The 13,026-nt window shown below is 47.6% G+C and overlaps 1 protein-coding gene across 5 annotated transcripts in view; it reads left to right on the top strand.

The window, feature by feature from the left end:
- The window catches only part of LOC121872352, a 94,673-nt gene that overhangs the window by 21,920 nt on the left and 59,727 nt on the right, over positions 1 to 13,026 (top strand). For 2 of the 5 annotated variants that reach the window (XM_042375064.1, XM_042375063.1), the window contains exon 1: positions 6,105 to 6,163. The exons of 2 other annotated variants lie outside the window; for them this stretch is intronic. In XM_042375064.1, coding sequence (XP_042230998.1) covers positions 6,120 to 6,163 — 44 coding nt within the window. In that variant the 5' untranslated portion in view covers positions 6,105 to 6,119. Of the gene's footprint in view, positions 1 to 6,104; positions 6,164 to 12,879; positions 12,898 to 13,026 lie in introns of those variants that run through there. One more of the 5 variants, XM_042375068.1, reaches the window with a different exon arrangement.

Here is a 13,026-nt window from a genome sequence, read left to right as displayed (position 1 = left end):
GGTGAAGTGACAAACATAACTGGATCACACAGGCAAGATGACCCAGGTAGGGACAGAACACCGCGTCTCTGGCACACGAGGGGTAACTATGGCACGGCACTGTACTTAACCACCTTCATTTCCTCAACTATACCGTCAGGTACCAATATACACCTCCCTTCCCTGTCCCCTTCTCCTAACCTTCCTTCCTATCCCTTCCTTCCAATCCTTCCCCTATTTCCTTCATCCCCCACTATTCTCACCTCCTTTCCACCTCTTCCTTCATTTCCTTCTCCCTCCCCCTACTTCCCCCATTTACAACTTGATCCCAGAACGCAACAGGGGGTGAGGAGGAGAGAGTGCCGGCGCGTCTCAGCAGGGGTCGAGGTGGTGTGTGTGTGGGGGGTCACTCGTCAATTTTATTGTGCGACCGATGGATCAATTGTGAGACATTCTTTTACACAGCGGGTGTGGGGGGAGGGGTGTAGGGGTGGGGGAAGAGGGGAGTAGGGTAGGGGAGGTGGGGACAGATACCCTCAGTGTGTATGTGTGTTGGTGAGGAGGATGGCTGACCACTCTGTCTCATTGTGATTGTCACTCTAGGAGTCCTGTCAGCTTCTCTATGACTGTCAATCTAGGGGTCCTGTCAAGTTCCTCATTCTGACAGTCGGTTGATCTAGAGTACCGTCGCCTCCTCACTGTGACGTGTAGTGGGTCCCGATATATAACTCAATCTATGCATTAATTCCCTTTATATTTCACTGTGACACTGAGAGGTCCCCAGCAGCCATTATGTCTGGTCTATATCCTCGTCAAGACATTCCTCCCCTCAGTCTTATATCATTATGTCTTAACAGAGGTCAGCCATAGATACAGACAGGTTAGGTGTGTATAGTCATTTTATTATAGAGTTTGGTTATTTAGGATGATTGATCTAACAGGTGTGATTGATTGACTCAGGTAAGGTATTAGAGTCGTGTGTGTGTGTGTGTGTGTGTGTGTGTGTATATAAAGGTCCCAATGGCACTTTATTGCCCCCACGCGTCCGTCAAGTGCTCAAGATTAGGTAATTCTGACAACTGAGTGATGTCAATGGTCTAGGGCGTCCTGCTGGTGATGTCAACGGTCTAGGGCGTCATGCTGGTGATCTCAACGGTCTAGGGCGTCCTGCTAGTGACTGCTCAACTGGACTTCCTCTAATCCGTATTCTCGCTAATTCAAACTTTCTTTAATCTGAACATAGGTTAGGTTAGTTTAGCATTAGTTTAGGTTAGGTTAGGTTAGTTTAGCATTAGTTTAGTTTAGGTTAGGATAAGACTAGACTAGTTAATAACATGAAATGCCCATTGGGGGTGTCTAATGTTCATGTGACGATAAATTATCACGTAATTAGGTTAGGTTAGTTTAGATTAAATTAAGAAAGATTAGACTGATTAATAAGATGAAATAAGCTTTGAGGAGATGAATTAAGCTTTGAGGGGTGTCTAATCTTCAGGTGCTGGAGTAAATTATCACCGAGAGCCTTAATAGATGAGTAAAACAGATGTTATATAAGCCAAGGTCTTCATCACACCCAGTTCTCAGAGATTAACCTTGACATTTTCTTCACTAGACCTTTGAGATGTTGTCCAGCTGCCGGGGAGGTGTTCAACCCATACTGCTGAGGCTTAGTGCTGTTGCTGGGAGATAGACGGATAGAAAGATAGACAGAGAGATAGACAGAGAGAGCCGAATGGAAAGATAGACCGATAGGAAGATAGATGCATAGACTGACAGACAGACGGAAGGGCATACACATGTGACCGGACGTGGGGGTGTAGTGATTGTGTGTCTGTGATAAGGTGATTACCTGTCTCTCTCTCTCTCTCTGTCTGTCTGTCTCTCCCTCTCTGTCTGTCTGTCTGTCTGTCTGTCTCTCTATATTCGGATTTATTATTATTATTATTATCATCATCAAAGTTAACATAAGAAGTAGTCAGTAATAACATTAACTCTCTTGAAGGGAACATCCACCAGCCGCCAGGTCAGGACGGGCGGGCGGGCATGAAGATGATTAAAACGCCGCCAATAAACGTTCTATTGTATTGTTTAATAATTTAATTAGACGCTGAGGGAACGTTTTTGTTGTGGTGTGACGTCAGAGGGGGGTTGGTGTCTTGTGGAAGTTGATATTATAATTGTTACCACATGATGTAAGGAGTTGCCTGCCTACCCACCACCACCTCCCTCCCCAGATCAAATCTTGCCTATCCTCCCGCTTTGGTGCTAGATGATGTAAGAACCCGCCCACCCACTCATCCACACAGTCATCCATTCACCCACTAACCTACCCATACCCGCTTGTCCACCCACACAGATCCACCGCTCAAGTGCTGATGAGGTTTAGTAAGTTTATTGAATACCGTTTACCGAGGTGTGTAGACAGACAGACAGACGGAAAGACAGACGGACAGACGGACAGACGGACGGACAGACAGACGGACAGACGGACAGACAGACAGACAGACAGACAGACAGACAGACAGACGGACAGACGGACGGACAGACAGACAGACAGACAGACAGACAGACAGACAGACAGACAGACAGACAGACGGACAGGAGGAAAGATACACCATAAACCACAACTAACTTAAAAGAAAAGTCTTAAAATAGAAGCAAATTTTTATGTAGTGGAGGAGTCAGGTGTAGCGAGCTGACGTCACACCCTCCTGACGTGTGGTGATGGTGGTGTGGCTAACGTGTGGTAATGGTGGTGGTGTGGCTAACGTGTGTGGTGGTAGTGATGGTGTTAGGTCCTGTACAGTCCTTAAAAAGCGACACACACACACACACACACACACACACACACACACACACACACACACACACACACACCCTAATCTAATTTTCATCATACTCAGATTATCACAACAACTAGAGACTTATAAGGAGTATTATTTATATTATAACTTCATTTATTCATTTATTTATTCATGAGGAGGATTTATTTACATAGTGGGGGCCGAGAATTAAGTGAAGTAACCAGAGATGTGAATAACCCAGTCTGTCCTCCGGTCATTCATTCTCATACAAGTGGCTTTCACTCCTCACTCACCCACGACCTCCTGATTGATGAGGTCACCTACACCTGTGAGAGAGAGAGAGAGAGAGAGAGATATCCCTATGTAGATGTGTGTTTATTATGGTGTGTGTGTGTGTGTGTGTGTGTATACAGTATAATACACACACAGGTCGTGATGGATGGAACACACGCCATCAGTTAGTCTCACGGGTGCTGGCGGGTAGATACTGTCGTGGTAGTGGTGGTAGTGGTTGATAGTGAGGGTGGTAGTGGTGGTAGTGAGGGTGGTAGTGGCTGATAGTGAGGGTGGTGGTGGCGGTAGTGAGGGTGGTAGTAAGGATGGTAGTGGTGGTGGCAGTGCCTGTTAGTGCCTGTGGGTGGTGGCACTCAGGATGGTAGGGTCATTGACTTCTCCTGATGTGGCTATTGAGGTGGTCCTTATCACTGCTGGGTGGTTCAAGTGATAGATGGGTGGTTCAAGTGATAGATGGGTGGTTCAAGGGATAGATGGGTGGTTCAAGTGATAGATGGGTGGTTCAAGTGGTAGCAAGAAATGGACGCCCGCACCAGGATAGTTCTTGAGGGTGGAGGTCGACCTTTGAGTGGCGTATTACGAGTGTCACTCAAGTAGAGGAATGTCTTAACGACTGACTGACTGACTCTCTCTCTCTCTCTCTCTCTCGTTCGTATTCTCCTCTCTCTTTCTCTCTCTTTTCATTCTTTTCTCTCTCATGAATGATGGAAAAGACCAAAGGAGACCAAGTAGAGAGAGAGAGAGAGAGAGAGAGAGAGAGAGAGAGAGAGAGAGAGTACTCCTCACTTGGCCATCAAGACTACTGCCAACACCCCCAAATTTACCATAGCTCGGGAGGGGGGTCTTTGGACCGGGTCTTAGAGGAATGAGGGGTGAGGGGAGTAATTATGAGGGCTGGGGTGTGTGGGTAGAGAGGAGGGGGACGTGGGCTGGGGAGGAGGGGACGTGGATTGTGAGGAGGGGGGACGTGGGGTTGTGAGGGAGGGGGACGGGGTTGGGGAGGAGGGGGGACGTGGATTAAAGAGGAGGGGGGGCCAGGGTGTGGTGAGGAGGGGGACGTGGGTTGTGAGGAGGGGGACGTGGGTTGCAGCTGACGATGGACCCGGTCAAAGTATAGGTTTTGGTTTGTTTGTGTTAGGTGGTCGGGCGAGACGTTGGGGAAGAAGGGCATGGGTTAGGACAAGTGATGAGCTTGGATAAAGTGTGGGTCTGGTCTTGAAAAACGTATGGGTTTGGCCTTGAATATAAAGTATGGGTTTGGCATTAAATAAAATATGGGTTAGGAAAAAATCATGGGTTAAGATAGAGAGAAGGTGAGATGGTGTCAACGTTGGTCTATTCGAAGTACCAGGGGGACGGGACCAAAGTCAATATTAGTTTGTGTTTAACTTAAGAGAAATGACGAGAGGCACCAAGGGAAGACCTAGAGGAACACCACGACAACATTGACTGATGGTGGTGCTCGTGCTGTATAAAGATCGCCGGTGTAGGCAGATAGTGGGGAGGAGAACGTTCGACTGGCGTAAAATTAATTCTAGAGGGAAGGAGGTGGTGAGAGGTAGAGGGGGAGGGGGGATGAAAGGGACCTTCCCCCCATAGTATCCTACAGGGGTCCTTGACGATGTTGAAGGACTATTTAGTATTCTTTATGAAGGAGCGTGAACTGAGGTTATCCTGCAGGGCTGTGGTGGTGGTAGGCGGTGGTGTGGTGTGGTGGTAGGTGGTGGTGGTAGTGGTAGTAGGTGGTAGGTGGTTGTAGTGGAAGTGGTGTCAGGTACAGTGCCACACATTATGACCTCTGATGCAAGTGTGTAGAACGCCATGTGTGTGTGTGTGTGTGTGTGTGTGTGTGTGTGTGTTGAGGGGATAATAAACCACTGGAGGATATTTAGTCAGGATTAAAGGACCTGTTGAGTCTGTGTGTGTCTGTCTGTCTGTGTAGGAGAGAACTTATGTGTATACAGGTGTGTGTGTGTGTGTGTGTGTGTGTGTGTGTGTGTGTGTGTGTGTGTGTAACTTTTCCTTGAGTATGTGTACGTATGTGTATACGAGTGTGTTTAAGAGACGTGCTTTCATACATGACCCTTTATATGTATGTATGTATGTATGTATGTATGTATGTGCGTGGTGGCCGTGAGACAGGTGCATGCAGGTAGTAATTAATGAGTGTCAGGTGTTTATTATGGCCCGTGGACCTTATTGGTAGTGGCGGCGGTAAAGGCGTCTCTCAGAACACCTCAATCACCTCCTTATTTATTGTGTCAGCTGGGGGGATATTGCGTTTAAAGGCTGTGTTTGTTTGTTTGTGTTGTTGTTTATTTGTCGTGTTTGTTTGTATGTTTGCTTGTTTGTGTGTGTGTGACTGACTGACTGACTCACTCACTCACTGTACCAATACCTGATAAGATTAGCCACTGACATCATGAGAAGGTGAGTGACAGTTAATCATGACAGTTGAGGGTAAGAGATTGGCGTGACAGCTGCGCGTGACAGTTAGGCCTAAAAGGTTGGTGCAGCATCCGGGACGTGAGTGACAGCCGTGTGTATGACAGCCAGGTGAGTGACAGCCAGGTGAAGACTTGACACCTCGTCCCTCGTGAGTGACAGCTGTTGGCTTTGTGGTCACCAGCTGAGACCTTTTGTACCTGGACCCAACCTAGTGTTTGAAGGGCATGTGTGTGTGTGTGTGTGTGTGTGTGTGTGTGTGTGTGTGTGTGTGTGTGGTATTTATGTGTTTGTTTATGTTTGTATCTCGGATGTTTTTTTATTATCATAACTGTGAGTGTTTGTTTGTGAAGGTCTGAGAGGAGAGAGAGAGAGAGAGAGAGAGAGAGAGAGAGAGAGAGAGAGAGAGAGAGAGAGATTGTGTGTGTCGAGGTCTTTTATCCTTCTCCTTCATCCTGTTCCTCCTCCTCGACCTTTCCCACCACACCACCCCTCTCCACCTTACCTCCATCACCTCCTCCACAGCTTCTCCTCAAGTACCACATTATGACGTCATCAACCACCAGTACGACCGTTTGAGGATACGACTATCTTAAGATGGGTGTCCTTGGTTACGTAAACTACTCAGGTAAACTACTCAGGTAAACTACTCAGGTAAACTACTCAGGTAAACTACTCAGGTAAACGTGTCTTAGTTTGAGGGAAATTTAATGTAGCTTTAGGTAATTTTATGTAGTTTCAGGGTAATTTTACGTAGTTTTGGGGAAATTTGATGTAGTTTTAGGGAAATTTAGTGTGTTTAGGGAAATTCGTCTTACGTCATGGTTTAAATGGATCAGTCAAGATGTGAGTTTCAATGTGTGGCTTAAACTAATTCTGATGTGGTCTGATGTGGTCTGATGTGGTTTGATGTGGTCTGATGTGGTCTGATGTGGTCTGATTGGTTTGATGTGGTCTGAAGTGGTCTGATGTGGTTTGATGTGGTCTGATGTGGTTTGATGTGTGAGGGGTGGTGAGGGGAGGGTGAGGGAGAGGAGGGTGGTGAGGGGAGGGTGAGGGGAGAGTGAGGGGTGGTGAGGGGGAGGGTGAGGGGAGAGTGAGGGGAGGTGAGGAGAGAGGGAGAGAGGGAGGGGTGGTGAGGGGGAGGGTGAGGGGAGAGTGAGGGTGGTAAGGGGGGGAGGTGAAGGGAGAGTGGAGGGGGTGGGTGGAGGGGGGAGGGCAGGGGAAAGTGAGGGGTGGTAAGGGGGAGGTGAGGGGAGAGTGAGGTGGTGAGGGGAGGGTGAGGGGAGAGTGAGGGGTGGTGAGGGGACGTGAAGTGAGGGGATGTTGGGTGAAATGAGGTAGAAGGGTAAGTGAGGGTTGGTGAGGAGAGATGAGGGGAACTGAGGGGAAGTGAAGGGAGTGGGGTGATTATAATGGTTTAACCCTCCAGGACTTAGAGCGTTAAGGTAATAAGGACATAGAATAAGACGAGAGAGATAACTTAAAAAAGAGAGAACGTGAGAGAGATAATGAAAGTGTTATAGTGAGAGAGACAGGAGAGGTGACTTGTGTATTAATAATATGTGAAGGTAATGACATACATAGCGTCACGGGTACATGTGTGTGTGTGTATGTGTGTGTGTGTGTGTGTGTGTATGTGTGTGTGTGTGTGTGTGTGTGTGTGTGTGTGTGTGTGTGTGTGTGTGTGCGCCTTGGAGAGTGACCAACCTGCCTATCGACCATCATCACCATTCTAGATAGGTCAGGTCGTGTGCTCACTCCTTCATTACTCGTAGTGTCGTCAACTACCTGATTGGGTTGTTAAGGTGGTTGTTGGAGTAGTGGAACGAGTTTTTAAGGTAGGTGAGTGAGTGAGTGATCTCATGTCTTCCTGTGAGTGACCAATGAGTTCCCCTCTTACTCACCAACAAGGTAGGCAGACAGACAGACAGACAGACAGACCGACCAAGTTTTAACAGAGACAGGTCAAGGTCGGCCTCGTGAATCATAAAAACTCAAGTGTGACCATAAAGACTTGACACTTCCTCCTCTGAAACTGTTTCCTGATGTTAACTTTATAAATTAAATCTTAAGTCATATTATTGATGAAGACTTGTGAAGGTGGTCTTAGTATCGAGGTCATGTGGTCTTGTATAAGGCTGGGTTAGGTTAGGTTAGCATGAGAGAGAGAGAGAGAGAGAGAGAGAGAGAGAGAGAGAGAGAGAGAGAGAGGTGTATGGCACATTATACATACAAGCACTGGCTGTTAACTCCACCACCATGAGCTTCCACTGCATAAAGATTTTCCCACAGGAGAGGGTTAGGGTGTGGGGGAGGAGGGGGAGGGGTTATGTGTATGTTTGTGTATGGGAGGACCACCCTTGACCACCCCTTGACCACCCCTTGACCACCCCTTGACCACCCCTGACACCCTTACCTGTGTTTCCTTTTACACACGGCGGAGGGGCACCACAATGGGAGCTTAACAGAGACGCCGTTCTGGACAAGATTTTAATTTTTTCCTCCTTGTCCCTATCCTCTTCCTCGTCCTCTTTGTCTTGTCCTCCTTCTCTTCCTCCTCGTTTTCCTCGTTCTCCCACCCCTCCTCCTCCCCCTCACGGCTAATAACCCGGACTACCTCCTTATGCAAACGCCCCAGTTCTCTCTCCAGCGGGGTGGGGGGTGTAGGAGGAAAGAACAATAGCTTGAATGAAGAAGAAGAAGAATTATTTCCGCAGCATAAGAGTTAAAACAAGGACGTGTGTGTGTGTGTGTGTGTGTGTGTGTGTGTGTGTGTGTGTGTGTGTGTGTGTGTGTGTGTGTGTGTGTGTGTGTGTGTAGCTGCATCTATACTTAAGATGATAATGATGGAGAAGGGGTAAGGTGAGGAGGAAAAGGGGGAGGGTGGTGGAGAGATGGGGGGTAGCAGAAGGAGGAGAAGCAGAGGACGAGTAGGAAGGAGGGAGGTAGAAGGAAGAAATATAATTAGTAGAGAGGCGAGGGAAGGAGGGAGGGAGGGGCAGAATGTAGAGGGAAGGAGAAAGTGTTGGTGAAGGAAAGTAAGGATGAAGGAAGAGAAGGAGGGTGAAGGAGAGGGAGTATAGGGGAGTGGAGGGAAAGAAGGAGGGAGTGTAGAGGGAAGGAGTAAGTGAGGGAGGTTACACACACACACACACCAGGATACAAAGGCCAACAGAAGCATCTTAGCCAGCGGTTCAGTGCCACCAATGTGTGTTGCAAGGCGCCCTTACCCCCCCAGAGTGCCAGCAGTATGTTGCAACCCTAGATACAGTGCCCCACCTGTAGAGTGCAACGCCCTCTATGACTGTACCTTACATGTTGCACCCTGAGGTATAGTGTGCCATCAGTTAGGTCAGTATTGGCACTTGCAACATCGCCAACAGTACTGCCTCTTGTTGCAACATATTATACACACAGTACTTCTCTCTCTGTCAACATCGCCAACAGTACTGCCTCTTGTTGCAACGTTTAGGGGTAGGGGCTAAGATATGAACAAGGCTCGGGGCTAGGAAGAGGGGGATAGTTGGTGGTCGTGATGGTAGTAGTGGGTAGTAATGGTAGTGATGATGGTGGTAGTGATGGTGATGGTGGTGGGTAGTGATGGTGGTGATGATGGTGGTAGTGATGGTGATGGTGGTGGGTAGTGATGGTGGTGATGATGGTGGTAGTGTGTAGTGAGTGAGTGGTGGTAGTGGTGGTGGTGGTGGTGGTGGTGGTGGTGGTAGTGATGATGGTGGTAGTGGTAGTGGTGGTGGTATTGGTAGTGATGATGGTGGTAGTGGTAGTGATGATGGTGGTAGTGGTAGTGATGATGGTGGTAGTGGTAGTGATGATGGTGGTAGTGGTAGTGGTTGGTGGTAGTAGTGGTAGTGATGATGGTGGTAGTGGTAGTGATGATGGTGGTAGTGGTAGTGATGATGGTGGTAGTGGTAGTGATGATGGTGATAGTGGCGGTGGTGTTAGTGGTGGAGCCTCGTGTCATAAACCAGACCCGGAAATAACATCATAAAATAGGAACGAGAGCCAGGTCTTGTGACACTCCCCACGTGTGCCACCCTGTAATTGTTCAGGAGTGCCACCCATCACCCCACCCTGAGTGCCACCCATCACCCCACCCTGAGTGCCACCCATCACTCCTCCACCCTGAGTGCCACCCATCACTCCCACCCTGAGTGCCACCCATCACTCCCACCCTGAGTGCCACCCATCACCCCACCCTGAGTGCCAACACCCATCACTCTACCCCTGAGTGCCACCATCACCTCCCCTGAGTGCCACCCATCACCCCACCCTGAGTGCCACCCATCACCTCCCCTGAGTGCCACCCATCACCCACCCTGAGTGCCACCCATCACTCCTGCCACCCTGAGTGCCACCCATCACCCCACCCTGAGTGCCACCCATCACCTCCCCCCCGAGTGCCACCCATCACCCCACCCTGAGTGCCACCCATCACCTCACCCTGAGTGCCACCCATCACCCCATCCCGAGTGCCACCCATCACTCCCACCCTGAGTGCCACCCATCACCCCACCCTCACCCATCACCCCCACCCTGAGTGCCACCCATCACCCCCACCCCTGAGTGCCACCCATCACCCCACCCTGAGTGCCACCCATCACCCCCAGCGCCAACACCAGACCAGAGTTGATTATAATATTTTACTCCACAAATTATATATTAAATAAGGTGGCACTCTCTGGCACTATCTAATTAAGGGTCAAGCCACAATCGCCCTTACCTGCATGGCCTTCAAGTAGACGATGCCAGTGAGTGTACAAGGTGTTTTGTCCACAACTGTACACGTTAATGACTAGTGGCCGACAGGTGTACTAGGGAGTGCCAGGTGAGAATGGGGAGTTGAATAGTACTAATGCCACTAATGCCCTCCCTTAGTAACAGTGCCGCCAATGCCCTCCCTTAGTAACAGTGCCGCCAATGGCCTCCCTTAGTAACAGTGCCGCCAATGCCCTCCCTTAGTAACAGTGCCACCAATGCCCTCCCTTAGTAACAGTGCCACCAATGCCCTCCCTTAGTAACAGTGCCACCAATGCCCTCCACCATGACAACAGCGGTGACAGTGTTCGTAGGATAGTGCCACCAGTGTTGCCAATGTCCCTAAAAGGCTATCGGTGAGTGCCATCAATGTGTCACAACAGTGTTACTAATGTTTATAAAATGTCTTCATCACCTTAACCCTGGTCCGCCACCACACAGTGTTACCAACGCCGGCCTACAGTGCCAAGAACGTCCCTAAAAGTAGAATTTAAGGAGATTTTTAAGTATTTTAGGCACTATACCTTTAATTTTTTAAGGTTTATGGCCCATCATGTCGGGTTTATTTATACAAGACCGGTAATAGTGTGGGGGAGTATTTATAGATGATGCATTGAGTGTTTTGGGTAGAGCAGTGTTGCCAAGGTGGTGATGTGAGATGGTAGTGGTGGTGAGCAAGCAATGTGATACTACGATGACTAGTGGAAAGATAGTCTCTCTCTCTCTCTCTCTCTCTCTCTCTCTCTCTCTCTCTCTTTCTGTCTTCTGTCTGTCTGTCTGTCTGTCATTAACCACTAGACAAGACGAGGTACGTGCGTCAGGCGAAGTCTCCTGAGTATGTGTCACTACAGAGATTAAAGAGGGGGGGAGGAAAGTCAGGCGATGTTGACTGCCTTGTGCTGGCGTTAGTTCAGACAGAGACGGGCGAGGGAGGGGTGAGAGGGAGAGACGAGGGGTGAGTGGGGGGAGGGAATGGAGGTGTAGGGAAAGGGAGGGAGAGAGAGAGAGAGAGAGAGAGAGAGAGAGAGAGAGTATTAGTTCTCAACAGCCTGCAAATTTCACAAGAATCTGAAGGAGCAACTTATTGGAGGGTGAAGTAGTGTAAAGCTCCTCCTCCAGTACACACACACACACACACACACACACACACACCTGCTTACAGTGTTATTGTATTGTGTTATTATTGGCATGGTGATTTAAAAGCCTTTACCTGTTAATTAGCACACCTGTCTACCTACATACCTGTCTAATGGCCTCCTCCTCGGCTAGTGGCTCAACCTTCAATACTAAGAACCATTCTGTCTAAGGGGAGAGAGAGAGAGAGAGAGAGAGAGAGAGAGAGAGAGAGAGAGAGAGAGAGAGAGAGAGCCGCCCTACCACCACCAACCTTTCCACAACTGCAGATACAAAATGTCATCTCAACACAGTGCTAACCCACACCACCACACTACCTACCATAAGATCGTTTTCCTCCATCTATTAGTGTAGGATATTAGTTCGTAAGTGATGGAGGGTGTTAGGGCACTATGGCAACAGGACATTATAATGTTGATATGGCCGCTACAGGAAGGTCACCCACTCACATGATGTCGTTAACAAATATTTTTTTTCTTCGTAATTATGTTTGTATTTTCGTTATTGGTTGTAGGTTTGGTTATGTTAGGTTTGGTTAGGTTAGGTTAGGTTTGGTTAGGTTTGGTTAGGTTAGGTTTGGTTAGGTTAGGTGAGATAGGAGAGTTAATATTGCCAATTAGGGGGAAAATTTAACATAGAAACACAACACAACACAATACAACACACACCACACTACCTCACACCACACCACACCACACCACACCACACCACCTCCTCAGACACTCCCATAGGACCTTGTTAGTCTTATGAGATAAAAAAAAAGTTATGACGAAACTCTTAGAAACTTTTAACCATAAGATTAAAAGTTTTGGCTAAAGTTTTAAGAAAGTTTTAATAATAAGTTTCAAAGTTGTGGCTAAAGTTAAAAGAAAGAAAAGTTATGAATGTACAGTTGAGGTTAATAATTCCCTGGATACTTTTATTATATTCTGGCGTCGTCTGAGAGAGAGAGAGAGAGAGAGAGAGAGAGAGAGAGAGAGAGAGATTCCACACACACTGAACATTCCTTGGTCTATGGGTTTAATCCCCTCTCCCTCACATCTCACTACCAACTCTCTCTCTCTCTCTCTCTCTCTCTCTCTAACTCTAACTCTTTTTCTCTCTTTCTCTCGTTCAAAAAAAGTATCTTTACGATTTAGTGTGAGAGAATATGACAAAACGGACGAAGGATTTTGACCACCCTACCGAGACAACATTAGTGGTAGTGTTCATTGTGGAATTGATCGGCTGCCATAATTACCTGGAAGGAATAAATGATCAAGTTTACCTTAATTAAGACAGGTAAGGGGAGGTATAGGTCATATCATCTTACCTGCCGCCTCACCTGACTTGACGGAGGGTACAATACGTAGGTGAGGGAGAGTGTTTTTTTTTAGCCAGGTATGATATTAATTACGTGTGTTTGTGTTTGTTACAGGTAGGAACAGTTGTCTTACCTGTCCTACTCTGCTCAGGTGTTCAGGTAAAGTGATTCTACCTGGTAATTACTCAGTTTGGTTTAATATTGTTTAATTGTGTTTTATTTATATTTTTTATGTATTTTAACTATTTTTTTTTTACTATTTTATTGATGTTTTATTTGCATGTTTAT

This window comes from Homarus americanus, unplaced genomic scaffold, assembly GCF_018991925.1.
Source record: "Homarus americanus isolate GMGI-L3 unplaced genomic scaffold, GMGI_Hamer_2.0 scaffold24050, whole genome shotgun sequence".
Taxonomy (NCBI): Eukaryota; Metazoa; Arthropoda; class Malacostraca; order Decapoda; family Nephropidae; genus Homarus; species Homarus americanus.
Note: the sequence above shows the minus strand (reverse complement) of the source record. Positions and strands in the feature narration are given on the sequence as shown.